We start from the raw sequence: 21,269 nt of genomic DNA on the forward strand, positions 1-21,269 counted from the left end.
AGCCTTTAATTGAGGATGACCACCTGCAGGGGGTGACAAGGACAGCATCTGGGTGCAAAGGCCACAATAAAAAATTATGTAAGCAGACAGGTCAATCCCCTTTTTTAAACTACAGAATTCACTGCCAAAACTGAAAGAGCCATTTGGAGAGTGACAATGTTTACTATGTTGATTATGGCTTAAATAGCTTAACGCCTTTAAAATCACTCCATACACTTCAGTTGTTATCAAGGAGACCTTAAACGGGAACTGCGAATTGGCTACCTGTTGCAATGAGCATTTAAATACCTTTACCATCCTACTGGGCTAGAAGGACAAATGAAACTATTTGTGGAACAGGTGATAAAACCCTCTGCATTTGAAAATAAGACTTTTTTTTAAAGTGTAGCACAAATAAGTTCTTTTGCTGTTATCTTCTGGGAGAGGCCAACTGCAGCTAGAAACTCTTGATTAACCATTTTACAATAAGGAGACTAACTCCTCACTAGTCCCCTTGGCATCTCAAATCACACTTTGCCATCTGTCTAGGCTCTAAATATGGATCCATGAGTCCATGTGCAGGACACCCACAAAATACAAGGGATAGAAGAATCCAATTAATGAGCACGAGGGAAGGTTGGTTTACCTACAAATCAATGCTAGGCACAGTCTCTGTTTCACAACTACCAGGGATTTAAATAATGCTGGCAAATGAAAATGAGATAACATCAGAGTTGTGTGGGTGGGAAATAAATATAAATTTAAAATGAAGGAGAGTTGAAAGGTATGTTTATTGTGCTATTATCAGCAAAAATCTGGTATTAATGAGGATTTCAGAGATTCTATTTGAACAGGTTCCTACAGAGTGCACTTTCTGCAGGCAAAGAACTTGGAATAGTCAACTACCATGAATAATCTGTTCAAGACACCAGGTCACTATAAACAATATAAAAATGTAAACAATTGACTATAGTATTTTAAAAACCCTGTACGACCAACCTTTAAATAAAATCCTTAATGTCAGTATCTCCTAATAGGAGGGCATGTCGTCAATACCATCAAATTTCTCCTTAGGTTAAAGATTTCATTTTTAAGATTGCAGCTCAGTTCAGTAGTAATCCTGCATCAGTGAGGTAGAGGAATAGTAACATCGCATCACAATAATAAACTCCTTTGTGGGCTGGCCCCTACAGTGTTTTGACTCTTGGCTGAAGGCTCTAACATAGATATATACAAACCCAAATATGTCATTCCTGAAATACTTCGTATAGCCTATTGATGAGCCAGTTTTGGACGCCTCCCATATACTGGTACATCTTTTGCTCAATTTTGTTTGAGCAACAGCCATTACATTCAATTCCCTGTTTAAGTGGCATTTGGAGATAATGAAGACCATGCTAACAAGGAACATCTGTCCTACACTCAGCTCTCTGGGATTCAATGCTACCATGCAAGACAGTACCTTTACAGTGTAAAAACTCTTCCCCAGTAGGGGGGCCTCCTTCTTCATTCAGCAGTTCACTAGCCTTCTCTTCTCGCATATGATAGCCATTGTGATCCCCAATGAAGTCAGCTTTCCCGTTACTGTTCGAATATCCATTTACATACATTTTCAGAGCAGACCTCCGGATGCAGAGAATCTCCTGGAAAGCATACCTAAAGTCTGGGCTGCGGCAGTAGATCAAGGGGTTGAAGGCTGAATTGACATACCCCACCCAGTTCAAAAAGATGTATACAAATTTGGGGACACAATTCGGATAGATGACAAAGACAATGTTGACTATGAAGAAAGGGAGCCAACACAATGTAAAGGTGCCCATGATGATGCCCAGAGTTTTTAGAGCTTTGTGCTCCTTCAGACAGAACTTGGATGCTCTCCGATGGCTTGCCCTTCCCCCATTCTGTTCCTGTAGAGCACCGCTGTGCTGATGGAACCGCCCTTCACATCTGTCAATCTTCTTTAGCTGCTTCTGAGCAACTTGGAAAACTCTGGCATAGACAAAAATCATGACCACCAAAGGTAGATAGAAGGAGATGATGGAGGAAGTGATGGCGTACTCTCGGTTGGTGAAGAAGTCACAGCAGGTGGCATCCTCATAGCACTTGCGGGCCGCCTCGTCGTCCTTACTGGCTCTGTACCAATGCATCTGGATAGGCAAGAAGGATGTCAGGATAGAAACTATCCAGACTAACAGGATAACCAGCCTGGCTTTATTCTTGGTCAAGAGGCTTTGATATTTGAAAGGCGACGTGATGGCAAAGTACCTGTCCACAGCGATGACACAGAGGGTTTCAATGCTGGCCGTGACACACAGCACATCTATGGAAGTCCAAAACTCGCACCAGAAGTCCCCAAACTTCCACGTGTTTAGCATGATATGACTGGCTCCGAAAGGGACAACCGCCAACCCCATCAGGAGGTCCGCACAAGCCAGGGAGGTTATGAAATAGTTGGTGACTGTCTGCAGCTTCTGGAACCTGGCGATGGCAGTAATGACCAGCACGTTGCCAAAGACGATCGCCAGAACAATCAGAGACATGAGGATGCCCATGCCCACTAGCCAGCTTTCTGCCGTCTGGGTAGAGTTGCCCGCACTGGGGCCGCTGCTGCCATTCTCACTCACCGTGGCGGGCACAGAGCCGGCGGAGCTCACCGTTCCCATTGCTTTCGGCTGCTGGAAAAGTCCCGATCCCCTTTGCCGCCGCTCTTACCGCCCGCAAGCCTGAGGAAAATCCTGGTGCACCGCACGGAAGCTCCGCTCGTCAGGCCACTGCGCGGTGGACCCGAAGTCCCCGACCACTTAACCTTTGCAAGCGCTCTGGTCTCAGCTGCTGCAGGCACGCTGGAAAAGGTCCAGGCTTGGCAAGCGCACGCGGGGCTTGGACTGCGCGCTTCATGCGGCCATCAGCCTTGAAAGTCACTCTCCAATGGGCGCCTCGGCCAGTTGCCGTCCCCTCCCTGTGGGCCCTGTCTGCGCGCCCGGCAAGTAATCTTGGCTGCCTAAGAACTTGTCCAGAACCCGTTATGTTTAGGGGAACATATAGAAACTCCCAATTGTGACGTCAGGCAAGCCGCGGCCAATCAGCTGCCAGGAGGGGGACACACACAAAAAGACACAAGCGAAGCGAGCTCGCGCCGCGGGGACTGCTCGGCTACTGTCGACCGCCGTGGCCGGCCTCTGCGCTGCCCCAATCCAGTCCGAAGCCGCTTCCCGAGCCAGATGAACGGACAGCTTCCAGCGCGTGCCGCCGCTGCCGGTTGCCAACTCTCCTGCTGTTGAATATTCAGAACTGGAGCACGTGGTCAGTCTGGCTGGCAAGCCGCCTACCCCGCTAGTTTCGGCCCCTAGAAGGACACCGGTCTCCGCTGGAAGCAGCCCCGGCTCTTTTGGTCCGGATCAGCCGGCTGGACAGAAGAAAGGGCGCACGAGGCTCGCTCCGCTCCGCGTTGTGGCTCTGGGAAGCGAGCCATTTCGCGGGAAACACGGACAAGATCGGGACTAGGAAGGCGTGCGCCTTACAGCGCATCGTCGGGCTTGGTCTTCTGGCGCTGGGAGCTGCCAGCCAACCTGAGCCACAGGCGGGGCAAAGCCCCACCCAGGGAAGTGGAGTCTGGAGGGACGCTTTGCGGCACACCCTTCCAACACACCTCTTTCCTCAACTGCGGCGCTCCGCGTGAATTCCTGTTCCCCAAATTCCCAACGCCAGGTCACTCTCGCGTCCCCATGTAGCGGTGGCACTCCTGGGCAGTAACGCTTATCCCACCGGAGTTTCCAATCCGTTCCATTGCTGGCACCCAACCAAAACGGCCTCTGCCTGAGAGAGGGAACTCGCGCTCAATTAGCGCGCCTCGGTGCGAGAAGAGACCGCGGGTATGTGCGCCATGGGTTCTGAATACTGTGCATCTGCCCAGGGCAGGGGCAGAGCGGGAGGCCAGAGTGGCCCTGGGAAGGGGCCGCGCCGCGTTCGCTGCCAGGCACCCTCAAGCCGCCACACCCCTCACCTGGCGGAGGGCCTTGGAGCCAGCAGAACAGGAAGAAGTCGCTGCTGTGCTCATCCTCCCTGGCCACACCACACCCAAGGGCAGATGCTGCTGCCGGGCCTGTGCTTCCCCCCCCCCAGGGCGGTTCCATGCACCGCCCAGCCAGTGCTCCTCCCCGCTGGCCAAACGGAGTGTTCCTCTTTGCAAGGCAAAGCAGGGAGCAGCTCTGCCAGTGCTCCTCCTCACAGGCCCTGTCATGTCGGAGTTCCTCCTTGCTGGCCAGGCTGGGTGCCACTCATGCTATTCCTTGCCAGCAACATGAGACTCTGGCTGGCACAAGGAGAAGCCGGGCCCTGATGTACCTGTGGTCCTCCTTGCTAGGGTGCAGCTGGGTACCACCAGGCCTGGCCTCCTCCTTCCTGGCTTCACAATGTCTGGGGCCAATGCCACCTGTATTTGATATGGGGTAGTTCAATATGGGGTAGAAGTTTTGCTGCCTTATAGGAGTGTCTGTTTGCCTTCCACTGCGTTTTCTACTTGTATGTTTGTAAATAAAGAAAATACTACAAAAATACTCCTGCAAAGAGGAGTAAGTGCTGCCCATGGAATTTCTCACTGAACAGAGAAGTAGGAAGCATGTCACAGTATGTAATACATCAGAACTTTTAAAAACCCACCATAATTCCACCTGTTCATTTCCTCCTTCCCCAGTCACCGCAACAACAGATGATTCCCGTGCCAGGTGAGTTCCAACAACTGCATGTAATGATAGATTCCCATAGTTCAGTACTGTTTGGGGTTTGAGCCCTTTCCACACCTGGGAATTCTGGCGACCTGCCAATATTTGAGAATTTCAATACAGCAATGCCCCAGGAATTGGAGCAAATGGTCCCCTTTCCTTTTAACCTGTTCTCCATTTCCATCCCCTAAGTGTCTGCAAGATGCTGGGGACTCCAAATTCCATACGCAGAAGCACTTATGCAAGCTTGCAATATAATGGTCTTGGTAAACTTGCCCCATGGCTTCTGTAAGATTCAGACACCTTAAAGAAGCCATGGAAGTGTCTTTGCCAAGAAATTCTCATGCACAAGTGTTTCCCTACAGCATTTAGAAATAATTTTCTAATTGTTCTTAGAGTTCCATAGCATGCATCATTGCAATTTTAAGAGCTTAGTTTGCACTAAAAGAAATTATTGTTTGAAGATAGCTTCTTCAAGCCTAGATTAGGTTCTACATTCTGACATTATAAGAGGCATTCTGTGGACTTACAGACACTTACAGAAAGTATATTGTTATATTATAGTAATATAATAGTATATTATACTATTATATTACTATAATATAATATAGTATATTATAGTAATATAATATTATATTAGTATATATAGTATATTATTATATTAAAATATATTATTACAGAAAGTACATGTGTTTGCAGCTGTGACTGATTGGTTGAAACAGAGTCGACTGAAACTGAACCCAACAAAGACAGAGGTCCTGTACTTGAGCCACGGAGGACTGGATTCGGGACTCCGGCTCCTGGCCCTCGATGGGGCACAGCTTGTGCCAGTTCCGAGGGTTAAGAGCCTGGGGGTGATCCTAGATGCCTCCCTGAAAATGGAGGCACAGGTCACAGCAGTTGTCAGGGCTTCTTTTTCCACCTGCAGCAGACCAGGCAACTTGTCCCTTACCTGTCTATCTGTGACTTAACTACAGTGATCCAGGCAACAGTCATCTCTAGGTTAGATTACTGTAACTTGCTCTACGCGGGACTACCCTTGAGCCTGACCTGAAGGTTACAGCTGGTGCAGAATGCAGCGGCGCATATCATTATGAAAGCACCAAATAGGGCGCATATTACACCAATATTGCACGAGCTGCATTGGTTGCCAGTGGAGTATCGGATCAGGTTCAAGGTCTTGGTATTGACCTGTGCGGACTGGGGCCAGTGTACCTGAGGGACCGTCTCTCCTCGTATATTCCCCAGAGGACCCTCCGATCGGGAGGAAAGCAATTGTTATCAGTCCCTGGCTCCAAGGAGGCCTGCCTGGTCTCGACTAGAGCCAGAGCTTTCTCAGTTCTGGCTCCTACCTGGTGGAACGCTCTACCGAGACCAGGGCCTGGCAGGATCTACTATCTTTCCACCGAGGCTGGGCCTCCGCTGGCTGGAGGATACAACATCCACCCCCCCTCCCTGTGAAAGCTGCCCACCACTGTTCTTAAGCTGCTGTTATATTCAATTGTACTGTTGCATTATTTGTTATTAATTGTATTGCCGCCATCAGGAAAAAGAGTGCTGCTATTTTTTAATGATATTTTTGTATGATGCTTTTAAATGTTTTATAAGGAATGTTTTAAATGTTCTTAATGCTGTTATCCACCCTGAGCCTGCTTGCATGGGGGGGGGGGCGGAATACAAATATGATAAAATAAATATATTAAGCACCAGTATACTTCCAAGAAGTATACTTTGAGAAGCGATATTGGTACTTAGAGAAAAGGTTTTTTTTAAATAGTTGTACTACTAATTGGAATAGGAATCTATTCAACCAGCAGTTCAAGAAAGGTGGGGCCAGGACTCAGTTGTGAAGTTCACTCTAGTCTAATCTAGACAAATGCTGCATTTTGATTCAAATGGCAATGCATTTACTCTGATTGTATCCATATTACTGTTCCATCATAACACATGTCTTACCTGTACTATGTAGGTTCAATGCCCCAAAACACCTAGTTGGATCGCCTTCTGTTGATAACTCACTGCTGAGAAAGTGAAATTAAGACAGAAATTAAGAAGGAAATTAAGAAGAATTCTAGTAAAGGACATTCATGGTTTCAATACTGAAGTCCTAAACAGAGTAATACTCTTCTAAGCTCATTAATTTTAATGGAATTTTAAGTGTGGTTCTATTTAGGATGGCACTGTAAATGTTAAAGATTGCGGTACTGCTCATTTAATTCAACTTTGGGGAGCTGAACAATCCTTGGTGAGTTCCTGCAATGCCCCCTCCTTGGGTTTTAGACAATCACTTGATTTTTGCATATGTGTTTCTGCTTTTTCCAGCCATTCGTGGAAATGCAAATATTTCACAGAAAAGCTCAGTTTGCCAAAAGAAAAAAATCATGTTTTCTTTTTTTTACAAATGGTGTACTGAAAATTTAGCTCCTATGATCACTACCTTGGAACAGGTTGCAAGTCAGGCAACCTTGCACCCTGCATCCTGGTTTCTTATGCTGTGAAAGAGGAAGTAAGTTAAACCTTTTACTGTATAGCAACTAGCCACATTTGTATCTGTATAGCAACTAGCCACATCTGATACCATCACAAGTAGCAGAAAATGATAATTGTTGTGTAGGTATGTAGGAGATCACAGACCTGGAAATGAGAGAAGCCTTCATAATATGTTCAGAAACTAACTATGAAAGCTGCAACTTCATATGTTGTGCAGATAGACCATCCCATACCATTTTCACTTCAGATTTCTGTTTGCTAGACTGCTGTTTATTCATGTTATTAATCTGGAAAGAAAGGAAAGGTGGAGGATTCTGTCACTTAAACAGAGCAAGCATGCAGGGCAAATTGAAATATTATGGACCAGACAAAAGCAATGTCCTAATTTCAAGATGCATTACTTAAATTTGCTTTTTCTGTAATGGATACATTATGCAGTTATGGACTTACAGAACCTTTCTATCTATATAGGAGTAGAAAAGAGCAAGAGTCCAGTAACATCTGTAAGACTAACAAAATTTGTGGTAGGGTATGAGCTTTCAAGAGTCACAGCTCACTTCTTCAGATATAGCTAGAATGTGAGCCCATCTGTCCTTATGTCTTGATGAGTGGAGTGATTTCAGATGCCGAATCACTCTACTCATCAAAATATAAGAACAGATAGACTCACATCCTAGCTGTATCCAAAGAAGTGAGCTGTGACTCAGGAAAAACTCATACCCTACCACAAATTTTGTTAGTCTTATAGGTGCTACTGGACTCTTGCTCTTTTCTGCTGCTACAGACAGACTAACATGGCTACCCATCTTGCTCTATATTAGGAGGATAGTTAAGTTCGTCCTAAACCCATTAATAGTGAAAGAAAGACCTTATCCTAACTTGAATTTTGCTGTCTTTCACAGTCGGTTGAGCAGCACAGATGTAGAGGGTTCTTTTAAGTTGTGACAATAATATACAAAGAAGCAGATTGCAGAACATGCCTAAATGTTTCAGGATGTTTGGTTGTTCAGCTTTCTTGTAGGGTTGATTTCATAATCTTGTACTTGTTCCTTAATTTGGACATTTATTTAAAAAATCACTTGAAAAGAAAAATTAAAACAAAACCTCCAGTTGAAACAATTACTAATAGATACGCAATTCTGGCTTGCCCTGCTCCTTCCCTCCCTCCTTTGTGGGGAACAGGACACTTTTTTTCTTTGCAAGTATGATGGCTGGGGGCATCTTGTTCAGGGGCCTGTAGAACTGGATCCCTTGGTCTAATTATCTTGAAACTTGGGGTCCTTTATTGGACAGGCAGCACTAGTTATGGTGCAATTCTGGTGATGTGGTTGAAAACAGCTGCACCAGCCTCCTCTAAAAGGTACCCCATTGGGTATAATGGTAGAGCTGTGGGATGGGATGGGATAGGATGGGGAGGTTGTCTGGAAAGGAAGCCTTCCTCACTTTCCTCACTGAAAGGAAATGAACAACAGATCACAAGGAGGGATGGCACAGTTTTCAGTGAAATGTAAAAAAAAGATCTGTTAGTCATTGTAAGAGTATAACAATGAAATGGGTGCATACAGTTTTTGGGTCCAGAGGAGTTAGCTGTGTTAGTCTGTAGTAGCAAAATAGTAAAAAGTTCAGTAGCACCTTTAAAACTAACCGACTTTATTGTAGCATAAGCTTTTGAGAGCCACAGTTTTCTTTGTTAGATGCACAGGTTTTTGTGGGGGGGAGAGGGTTAATGTTGATAGGGTGCCATTTCCCCCCAAGAGGAATCAGTGGAGAGAAGTATGCCTGCACCGAGAGCTGCCTACTTCAGAGATCTTTAAAATCAAACTACTTTTAGACTTTGGGGATCTTTAGATTAGATGGAGGACTACATTCTGTGCAAATTTGGTGTCATTATGAACAGCTTCCCCAGATCTTCAAATACATTCCCCATTGAAAATAATGATCCCCCAAAGCCATCTACCCAAACCACATGGCTTTGAACCCCAAGCTGGTAATATCTTACCCAAAAATCTGCAGTCATGATAAAAAATACTTCCTCAATTCAGATCCAAAATTGTAGTGAACTTTTTTTGCACAGCACACTCCTAATCGATAGATTTAATTCTCAAAATCTGTGTATTCTGTGTAATTCCAGAAATTGGAGCCATGAACAGTCAAGGCAGATCTTTCTACAAACCTGGAAAAAACCCCAGGTATGCTAGGCAATTCGAACAGTATTGCCAGGCTTCAAGCCTAGGTTTCTGTCAGTGAAAGGCCAAAGGTAGATATAGGGCTTTTTCCAGGACTGTTTTGGACTTTGAGGGATGACTCACTGGGGCCAAGTCTGGCAGCAACCATTGGACAACCTGCTACCATCCAACTTGCATGACTCATCGAGGCCTGGCTGCTTACTACTGTTCAACAGCAGCCACCTCACAAAAGCCAGTGTGGTGTAGTGGTTATAGATTGAGATCTGCCATGGAAGCTCACTGGGTGACACACATTCTCAACCTGACCTACCTCACAGGATTGTTGTGAAGATAAAATGGAGGAAAGGAGAATGATGTCAGTTGCCTTAGTTTCCCATTGTGGAGAAAAGGTGAGGTATATATGAAGTAAATATTGCAGCTGAAGATGGAGGGACAGATAAAAGGTAGGTAGGTGGGTGGGAAGAAAAGAAGAAAGCAGGGCAAGCTGAGGATATGGAGGCTGCCAGGAGGATATTGGAAATAATGTGGGGAAGGGGATACAAGGGAAACTGAGGTGCCTCCTTCACGTTTTTATAGTTTCCCCATCATACACCTGGGCCTAGCCTGACTGGTACCACACAACTTGCCCCAGCCCCGTGGCTAGCCCCTCTCAACTGCGCCAGACTTTTCCTGGGGAAAGACTACTAGGGAAGGGAAGGAAGGAAGGAAAGCTAAAGATGGGGCATATTAAGGTAGGTTGGCTGCTGGGGGGAAGTAGAGTGGGAAACGGGACAAGGGGTGAGGCTATGGAGACATTTAGGAAGAAAAAGAGGGAGGGAAAAACAAGATACCCTCTGCTAGTTCTTGTGGGCTCTCCACTTTTAAAATATAAAGAACTATGCTAGTTCTAAGAAAAAAATTCTAGTGCCAGGATAGGGTTGCCATTTGCCAACCTGAAAGTGGAGCCTGGAATTTTCCTGGAATTACAACTGATCTCCAGAATACAGAGGTTGTTCCCTCTGGAGAAAATGGCAGCATCGGAGGGCAAACTCTATGGTATACCATTGAAAGTGCTACAGGATGACATTTTTATAAACTTGTATACATATTCAGGGGATTTTAAAGAAGCCGATGGAGTGTATTGTCAAGATAAGTGGCTACAAATTGAATTTGTCCCTGTATATGTGTTATTTTCATTTTGTTTTATAGTGAGGTTCCGTAGCACAATTGAATGAGACGTTTTTAAATGGCTGATTATAGAAAAGTGCAGACTGAACTTAAAATAGCTCTCTGTATAACAGTGCACTGTCATTGGACATGGTCAATTTCTCCTAGGAATGAAAAAAGCCATGTTTGTAGCTTCCCCTTTCCCTGAAGGGCATATGAAGGTACTGGGAAGAAGCTTTCTGGCCTGGGATTGGTGGGAACCTTCCAGAAGCCAGTATGTGGCTTTCCTTATAAATGGGAGACACTTACAGTGCAATCCTGTGTTTAGGATCGCACTGTTAGAGTCAGTCTCTCTGCACCAGACATCTTACACAGGGATGTTCAAGTGAAAGATATTACACTTGTGCTCGCATTGTGGATGCACATGCACCGCTGGGGAGAGAGTTCACTTGAATATAAGACCATGCAGAAAGTAAGTCACTTGAGTGTCCCCGTGTTAAGATGTCTTGTGTAGAGAGACTCTGGGGAACTGACAGACCTATACTTCAGGCAAGGAAGGGAGCCCCTGGAGAAGACTGAAAGGATCCATGTAATGCTAATCTTTAGAAGAGGAAGTTTGAAAAGGAGTGCAGAGGAGAACTTTTTCCAAGCGAATCCAAAAGCATCTTGCAAAGATTTCCTAGCCTCAGGTCTCTAATATTGATCTTGAATATGGAGGTCTTGATAGCTAGGGGCCAGAAGTCTTCATAGGAAAGCTGTTAATTTACTGCTGTTAAGGTCTTGTGTTTGATTTGAAAAAGAATTTTTTTTCAGGATTATCTGTGTAACGCTTATTCTCACAAAGGTTGTTCACTCTATCTACCTGCCAAACCACACTACTGTATGCACTAGACACAGTTCTACTTGGATCAGTACAGGTAGCAGAACTTACAGATTTCCAATTAGTGGCAGGAGTGAGTGGTTACTGAGTGGGGTCTGAGTGGGGCAGATATTTGGTTCAAGAAATCTGCTAATGTCTCTATAGTGAGATAAGAACCTTAAGTCTATTCAGTCCTCGGGTGCGGGTGGGTGGGAATTGTTCCGAATTTGTGAATAAACTCCATTTCTGTAATCTCACATTGTAGTCTTCCATTGAAGTTTCTCTGTTTGAGGACAGTCACTTTTAGGTCAACAGCAGTGTCCTGGAAGATTAATATATTCTCCCACTGGCTTTTGAGTGTTGTGATTCCTAATGTCAGATTTATGTCCATTTATTCTTACAAGTAGGGACTGGCTTGTTTGTCCAATGTAGAGAGTAAGAGCATTGATGACACTTGATAGAATATATAACATTGGAAGATGAACAAGTGAATGATCCTGAGATGGTATCACTGGTGTTGTTCAGTCCAATGATCATGCTGAACAGGCATCAGAACTTCATAGAATGACCATCTAAAGAGCTAATTACATGTTACATAGAAAAACATAAGAGAGTCCCAACACCATCGGTATATCTTCCCACCGGCATATCTTCGGGACCGCCTATCCCTGTATGTTCCCCGGAGACCGCTTCGATCAGCGGATAAATGTTTACTGGTGGTCCCCAGCCCTAAGGAAGCCCGCCTTGCTTCAACCAGGGCCAGGGCCTTTTCAGTCCTGGCCCCAGCCTGGTGGAACGCTCTGTCAATGGAGACCCAGGCCCAGTGGGACATATTATCGTTCTGCCGGGCCTGTAAGACAGAACTGTTCTGCCAGGCGTTCGGTGGTTGAAGGGGGCGGTGCCATGTCGGCCTCCCACCTTTGGCGTGGGGGGGGGTTCTCCCCACCATTGCACTTGGTTAATTAATTTCATTATTGTTTTGTATGTTGATTTTAGTATTGTTGTTTTCTTGTTTTTATTGATTTTAACTTGTTCACCACCCAGAGTCCCTGAGGATGGGCAGTATATAAATTGAAATATAAATCAATCAATCAATCAATCAATCAATAAATCTCTAAAAATGGGAAGCTCCTTCAGGAATGTAGAAGGAGAAGCAGCAGGGAGACACCCACCATTTTCCTGATCCATAAATATACAAAGCTGCCTTATATCTAGTGAGATCACTGGTCCATTTAGCTCAGTAAAGTCTGCTCTAACTGGCAGTGGTGCCCGCTATCTAAGATCATTTAATGAGATGCAAAACATAAGCTCTGCTACTGAACTGTGGCTCTTTCCTAATCCTCTCTCCTCCGTCATCCCAGATGTTTTTTTTAAAAACAGGAATGAACACCTAACTGGAACCCCAGAGATGTAAAAGCTTTAGAGTACTCAAGTGCAGTTTGGAATGTAGAAAAGGCAGGTGGGAAAAGTGTTTCCTTTCCCTTTTCCCAATAGAGCCAGAGGCTCTTCTAAATGCCCCTTCTCCAGCATGGGCCATTTCATATTACAGAGGCACAACAATTAATCAGGATTAAATGATCAGGAGGATGTATACCCCCAGAGAATACATCCTTCTAAGCCACTTTCTCCTTGTTACTTACAGGGTGGTTTCCTTCCCAGTTTAAATGATCTTTTGCAGGGAGGGAGAAAATTTAGTTGAGAACATGCACACCTAAGGATTATTTTTTTAAAAGCAGAATTTTGCTGCACTCCCATCTTATTCCACCATGATTTGCTGCCCTATGCAGTATGCCCCATTCAGCATCCAGTACAGTTTCATTTTGAATGAGGAAGCTGAAATGATGCTCTAAATTCATTGCTATGGTACTTCAGTTGCGTTGGGCAGAATACTTCTGATAGCAAATGTGATGGCCCCATGTAGTGCGACAAAATGGAGCAAGTCACAGACAAAACAGTGGTTTCCACAGTTCTACAGAAAAAAAATGAGTATGTAAATTAGAAGGGGGGAACCTAGTGAGCACAAAAGATGATATCCTAGAGGACAGGACTTGGGTTAAGAAATGTGCTAATTCCCCCTGCCCCCCCCCAGGATCGTGGCTTTGGCAGGGGGAAGAGCAGGTGAGTGAGGCTTGCCCACCATCGCTCACCCCCCCTCGCTCCCCAGGATCATGGCTTTGGCGGGAGGGAGAGTAGGCGAGCAAGGCTTGCCCACCACTACTCGCCCTCTCTTGCCCCCCAGGATTGTGGCTTTGGTGGGAGGAGAGCATGCGAACGAGGCTTGCCCCCTGCCACTCACCCCACCTCACGTCCAGGATCACAACCTGGGGGGACAGGGCAGGTGAGCAAGGTTTGCCACCACCACTCGCTCCCCCTTTCCCCCCAGGATCACAGCTTTGGCAGCAGGACAGGCGAGCAAGGCTTGCCTGCCGCCACTCACCCCTCCCTTTGCCCCCCAGGATTGTGGCTTTTGCGGGGGGAGAGGAGGCAAACAAGGCTTTCTTGCTGCCATTTGCCCCCCCTCACCCCCAGGATTGCGGCTTCGGGGGACCGGGCAGGCGAGCGAGGCTTGCCCACCACTGCTTGCTCCCTACCCCCCAGGATCACAACTTGTGGGGACAGGGCAGGCGAGTGAGGTTTGCCGCTGTCACTCACTCCCCCTTGCCCCCCAGGATCACTGCTTTGGGGTGGTATGGCTTGTCCGTGCTAACAGGGCTTCCCGGGCCTCCATGTTGCCGAACAACTAAGGACTTATCCCCGCGTACTGCGCATGTGCAGGGATAACCTGTGAATCGTCTCGAACACACTCAATTATGTTTAAGGATGGGAATGAACAGCTGAAGCTTTTCATAGCATGGAGGTAAATAACATCCCATGTTATATAGTGTCCATTAAGCTCTGTTGAAAGGGCAGGACATTTTTCTCCAGGTTAGTTGGCAACTCTAGGGACAGAGTTCTGGAGCAGGCTGACATTAAAAGAGATGGAACTGCTGCCACCATGACTGATTTGGCCTTAGTTGTTTGCATTGAAAGGAGTCCTCCTCTCCTTCCTCCCATTGCATTTACTGTGCTGCAGGTCCAGGCACACTGGTCAGCATCAGCACCCTAACACCTGGCTCTCAGCCTTTCTGCAGCAAAGTACTGCAACACAGTTTATTAATTGACTCGCATAGGAATGTTATACATGAATCAGTCCCTGAATTGTACCTAGGCAGGAAGTGTTCTGGTCTAGTGATGGGGTAATAAGATGCAGATAAACCCAGAAGTTCAAACATGCTCACACTTTCAACTGAATCCCCTCCCAAGAAAGAGGATCACCAGTTATTAATGGCAACCCCATTGTTTAAATTGTTCTCCAAAAGGCACACACCTCTCCCATTTACAACAGCCAATGTAATATTTAAATAAACACTTTTTAAAATAGGGTATATAAAACCACTATGTTATGAGGATTTACAAGTCCAAAGGTGCAGCTTCAGGCATGGCTTTGTTGACTCTTACAAATACACAGAAGGAAATGAGCAAGACCAGACAATACTTTCTTTCCTATGAAATGGACTTCAGGAATCCAGATTGGTTGTTATTTGGAGAAGTTTTGGGTGGCAAAGGGAAGCAGTATGATGTAAGCTTCTGTTAGGCTTAGTTGCTTGTCTATGCTAACTGGCATTCTCAATACTCACCACAAAATGTAGAGTGGCAGTTTTCCCTTGCCAGTATCCAGAATCTTCTTTACACAAGTTCACCATGCCTGTTGAACAGGGAGAGATGGAACAAACCAGCACCATTAAACAGAGAACATTCATCTTGTAGAAACTTAGTACTTTTTGGAGATCATGCTGAGATGGTCCATTGAGTCCTTTGCCTGAAGCTTGTTGGGCCTCATTGCCTCAGCCATCCATCTGAAAATGGAGACTTGCTCCCATCAGGAGACAAGGTGATTTGGTGGTTAATGCCGTGTATCTTGATGCCGGGCAGCCTTGTCCTATGGAGTGGCTTTGTGAGGGGAGGGGGAAAGTGCCCCTCTGACGGTGGTCAGGTCAAAGCCAGTTTTACTGTGATCACTCAGCAAGCAAAAGGTCTAGCTCTGACATCATTAGAATGGGAAGCTGTAAGCTGGCCCTATTTCCTGTCACCTGCAAATCTCTCAGAGTTCATTGCTTTGTTCTTTTTAAGTTTATTATCATTATTCAGTCAGCAGGAAAAACCAGAAAGCTTTTGAGTCATTATTGAGTTATAGCTTCTAGTGCTAGCTACTAACCAGGGCTTGAAACTGTAAGCAGCAGCTATATTTTGAGAATCCTAAATTCCCTCTTGGACGGGTGCGACTGACTGACGATCCACATCTCTCTGGTCTCCAATAAGCAGCCTCATGTGCTGGAAAAACCATAAATCCCATTTTAAGATGAAGTTTCAGAAAAATGGTCTCAAAGCTATATTGGAAGTTACAGTAGCATTCTGCTTGACACCGTTTAAACCACAGTTACTATCTCTGGATTTACGTGGCATATTATGATGGCTTCGGGTATTTTTATTAAGAGAGCAGAATATAAATAGTGGACATATTGGAAGATAGTTCAAAGGAGACAGAAGAGGCACAATAAATGGTTTAGAATGCAAGGTGTTTGGCAAGAAGGGCTGGTACATTCAGATTAGCAACAACAACAACAAAAAGATTAAAAGAGGACAGGGCCCCTAAAATATTTATAGGTCTACAAAAAGACAGAAAACAACTGATTTCTTGAACTACAAAAGTTGAGCAAGAATGAAGTGTTACAAAGGTAAAAGGAGGCAAATTCATATTAGTGGGGGAGGAAAACCTTCTTGAAAGTATTACATAATAGAATTAACTTGCAGTTAGTGTCCTAAAGGTCACCATTCTTCAAACAAAGGAATTCAAAGGGAGAGTCCAGTATGAAATTACTGAATTAGAATTTGTTGGCTTGATACCATCCAGTTTGGACTCAACAGGGATTCTGTGTTCCACTCAGACTAGAGTTGAATAAGTTTATCAAGTCTAACAAGATTGCATTATCACCTATTATGGCTGTTGTGACTGGTCACTGTGTTTATCTTGTATACACTTGAGCTTTGCATAGAAATGTCACAGGCTGTCCTTCTTGCATTTCATAATTTTCATTGGCTTTTGATCCCAGTGTTTGCTACTGTTTTCTTATCTCTTTAAGGGTGATAAAGGATTCCCTTTGAAACTAGAATAAGTTGCTTAAGAAGCTGTGGGATCTGATACAAACTGTTTTTTAAAAAAATAAGTAAGCAGCCGTCATAGATATATCATGTTTCTTAGCTCACATCTTTGTAGCACCCTTCTTTTTCACCTGAATTTTAAGTTCCAGACCTGGAGCAAATGTTTCATGGTAGTCCCAGGAAGAGAAAGGGAAGGAAGGCAGTGCAGCATCCTAGTATTTTATTTATCAGAATGGGGCTGAACTTCCCCAACAGGCAGGGCACCCTTGAGTAGAAATCCCATTCTCCCAGTGGCGGCAGGGGATCCCCTGCTCCCAGCCTTTGCCCCCTCCACTGGCTGGTGGGGGGAAAGGCACAGGAATGTGTTGAACTCTCCCCTCCCCCCGAGTGTGGTCCCATGCTCTCCAGATTGCTTCCGTGTCACACCAGGAATGGCATCACCCCTAGTACTAGGCGAAAGCAATCCACAGCACTTGATGCCCAATGTGCACACAAGTTAAGTTCTCCCAGCGCACCCCACCCATTGACCCACACACACCCTGGTTTGAGCAACACCTGGCAACACTACCTTCAAGGGTACACTTTACTGGGGCTTGGGGGTCCAAAGGAGCTCAGGGCAAGCTGCTACCCCTATTAAATGGAGGGGAAAATTGAAGATAAACTGTAGATCATGCCTGAAGATATTTACAGAAACTTCACTCCTTGTATCTATTGTTCAGATCATAACAAGATTTGCTGGAGCCAATCAGAAGCTGTTAGGGTTGCCAGGTCCCAGCAGGAGGGGGGACCTGGTTCTTTCCTCATGTCCTGGAGGTGGCAACATTAAAAGCAATCCTGCTTTATGTTCACTTTTTTCTTTTTCTGTAGTGCCAATAAATTATTACCTTTGGCGCCATGTTTTCTTGTACTTACTCCCAGGGAAGTTTTATAGGGCTTTGATCAAGTTTGATTGATTGAACAGATCTCGCACATGCACACACACCCCTCAGCACTTTTCCTTATGGCGGTGGGAGAGACAAACCAGTGCCTGGGTAGCGCTGCACCCCAGCAGATCTACTCAGATGTAAGTCCCATGTTATTCAATGCCTCTTACTCCCAGGGAAGAGTCTTTTGAATTGCAGCCTATGATTGAAGTCTGCACATTTCCCCTTCCCATGTTTCCAAATCTGATAGGTGGGCAGGGATCTCCCCTTGCAAGGATTCACCTGATTGGCATGGAGGCAATATCATTGCCTGGTTAGCAATGAGCGGGGGGGGGGGAGAGGCACAGTTGTGCACTTTGCACTCATTCCCCCTTCCCGCCAATGGAGTTAATAAATAACGTAAGGGCTCTCTCTCCTTGGGATCTGATTGGTGAATGCTGTTCAGGGAAAAAAAGATGCTGCTATGCAAGCCCAGTGTCTGCCTAATGCTGCTGCTGTGAGGTACAAACCAAAAAGAAACACACAAACTTTTTAGTGGGAGTATGTCATTATAACTTGGTCTCCCAGATTTGGTTCACTGTTCTGGAAGCTGCTTTAACAAAATGAAGCTATGATTTCTGGGTGTATTTTCGGCTCTGTTTTTTTCATTTTGCACACCCGTAGTCTCAATTTTTATTGCTTTCCAATAAAGTCATGTGAACACATGAAGCTGCCTTATTCTGAATCAGACTGTTAGTCTATCAAGGTTAGTATTGTCTACTCTGACAGACAGTGACTGTCCATGGTCATTCCAGGATTTCCAGGATCTGTCTAGATATCTTTCACAACACCTAATACCTGAACCTTTCAACTGAAACGTTGGGGGTTGAACCTTGGATCTTCTAAACAACAGATGCTCTACCACTAATTAGTGACTGTCCCTAAATTAAGGAAGCAGCTGAAAATAATTTTAGTTTTAGGTCAGCAACTTCTACCAGGCCTTGATGAGCTAGAGGGGATGAGAGAACTCTCCCCCTGCTGCCTCTCCTCTGTCCATCAGAGAAACAGTTTTGCAAACATTCTGTCTGTAAAGCAAAACTGCACAAAACTTCATGTCACGCGCTCTTGAGGTTTGCAGCATCCATAAATAGAATGATCTGAGGTATTCTGGTTTTGTGACCCTATATAAAGAAAGGTTCTTTAGATAAAGTAATATGAGATTGTGTGATTGAGTCACAGCCTAGTAACCAAGAGTGGAATTGGAGTGTCTTGTTCAAGAAGGGACATTTTCTGCATTTCCTAGTTATCTAGTACTTGAGATGGACTTACGCACACTTGAAAGCTGATATGTGCTCAGATTTCTATTATGTGCTGGGCTGGCTGCTATGGAATCCATGAGTCCCAATGGCAAAGCACAATTATTGTACCGGATTAAAGTAATAAAGAAGATAACCATCAGACCTACCTGACAGAAAGGATTTTTTTTTTCAAATGGTTGCTTGGGTTGACACTGTCAAGTTGATTGTGAGGTCGTTTCACCTTCAAACAGAAGAGATTGGCAAGAGTCCTGCATCTTTCATGGCTGGTTGCTGTGGTAACATAAACAAACTCCAACGAGAGCATAAGCCCTAGGAACCCAATAAATCTATGATTATAATATCAAAATATTTTGTTATTTGTGTCTTACTCACCATGTAAATACAGAACATGTACATTCAATCAAAATTTACAATATAAATACAACAAGTACATACATCTGCCCCATAATTTCTGCAAACAGTCCAGAACATAGCTATAAACTGGATGTGCTGGAATAGAAATAGTTCATGAAATAATTCTTCCTCTTGTCCTCGTGTCAGGATGGTCAATATAAAGGTAAATGTCCAAACAGCAATATCAGAAGAGTCTAGTAGGATCCCTCTGGATCTCCAGGTAGGTGGCAACGAGCCCGCCAGCTTAAAATTGCTCATTTCGGTTTCCCTTCATCCTGGCCTCCTCTCTAACATAAAGGTATTAATAATTATAAACCATCCTTACTAGACATAATATAATATTCTCTATATCCATTGTATATTACATAACATACATACATACACATGAATAGTCCCAGTCACACTCTCCAAATAGATATTTTCCGTTTCCAATCAATGCTAATTCACAGCAGGTGCTTGACTGCAGTAACGAGCTCTTTTAAACACGTCTGCATACATGCACTCACCTCTCTTAAAGGTAAAATACCACAATCATTCTGTAACTTACAAAAATACTGCAAAATTGATCTCATTATTTAATCCAAGTGGGGTTATGCAGTTCATTATGAAAATCCATTTGGCTTCACTCTAATAACTTCCTATTATCATTGTCATCAGATTGCACTACTTCCAGAACCGAGTATTTGAGTTCCCTTTCATTGTTATGATTTCTGGCAAAATGATCCACTAGAGGGGCTTCTAAGTTTCCTGTACGGATCTTAGAGAGATGTTCTCTTATTCTCACTTTCACTGGTCTCTTTGTGCTACCCACATAAACCAGGGAGCAGGGGAGCAGGAGATGTATGTACTTGTTGTATTTATATTGTAAATTTTGATTGAATGTACATGTTCTGTATTTACGTGGTGAGTAAGACACAAATAACAAAATATTTTGATATTATAATCATAGATTTATTGGGTTCCTAGGGCTTATGCTCTCGTTGGAGTTTGTTTGGATTTGGGAACCTTCTCTCTTCTTTGTTGTTGTTGCTTGCTGTATATTGAGAGATTATGTCTGATTATACAGACACATTTGCCTTTTCCCGTGAGGAAAGGGAGAAGATTCTTTCCATTGTTCCCTCCATATCTGCTAATCAGGGTGCTGTCCCGAGTAGGGATTGGGATGTTTTGTTAGAAAGAATGACCAAGGAAATGAAATTACGGCTGTATGCAGCCTCCTTGACTGAATACTGCAAGGAACATATTATTCCGAGGGGTTTAAGGATGTATAAACCCCCGGGGATGTATAGGGACGATGAAACGTTCAAAAAACGGTGGGCTTCGATATTGAATAAATGTTCCTTTGATCTAATGTTACTGCTAATAGAGAGGATTGTGAGGGAGAAAGATGAAATGAACACTGAGATAGTAGAACTTAAAGAACAACTTAAGACATCGTACACTGATGATGAGTTCCGTCAAAAATTAAATGAAACTGACAGACTGGTGAAGGATTGCGAGAACAAGTTGAAGGAATTGAAGTTTAAAAAGATAAGCCGTGATAAAAGGGATTATAGTTCTGGCAATATCTATGATTGGAAAGACACTAAAAATAGGAAGAGAGTTACTTGGGCAAAATTACCGGAAAGCGGGTCCGAGTTCAAAACGTCGGATCCATCAGATACAGACCAGTCGGGGGAGGAGCAGGGAGAGCGCACCTTACGTAGTCGCACCATCCCAAGATACCCTAATAGAAGTTTTTTAGGGCGAGGACGCCCCCCCAGACGGGGGAGGTACAAAACTTAGTCTTTAATCTATCAGATAGACCACTGTCCCCGGATGAGGCTTCGTTACTGAATAAGGGTTTAGGATTTGTACCAGCGCCCAAATATGATTCCTTTCGCACTAGGGTGGATTTATACAAGCTGTTCTGGCAAATAAAACTTAAAAAATATTTTGGGGCTAATACAGGTGATGTAAGAACTGATACTTTCGGTATTAAATGTAAGTCTACATTCATTCCAAGAGTCACGGATGGCTTTATTGACACGTTTGAAAAATTAGTCCTCAGAGATGTTGTAGCGATAGAGAACCAA

At 44.4% G+C, this 21,269-nt stretch overlaps 1 protein-coding gene across 1 annotated transcript in view; it reads right to left on the reverse strand.

Moving 5' to 3' along the window:
* ADRB2 (adrenoceptor beta 2) overlaps window positions 1–3,519 on the reverse strand; it is a 95,883-nt gene extending 92,364 nt beyond the window's left edge. The window contains exon 1 of the mRNA XM_054978523.1: window positions 1,442–3,519. Coding sequence (XP_054834498.1) covers window positions 1,442–2,642 — 1,201 coding nt within the window. The 5' untranslated portion in view covers window positions 2,643–3,519. The remainder of the gene's footprint in view (window positions 1–1,441) is intronic.
* Window positions 3,520–21,269: the final 17,750 nt, after the last annotated feature.

Source organism: Eublepharis macularius, chromosome 4 (genome assembly GCF_028583425.1).
Source record: "Eublepharis macularius isolate TG4126 chromosome 4, MPM_Emac_v1.0, whole genome shotgun sequence".
Lineage (NCBI taxonomy): Eukaryota > Metazoa > Chordata > Lepidosauria > Squamata > Eublepharidae > Eublepharis > Eublepharis macularius.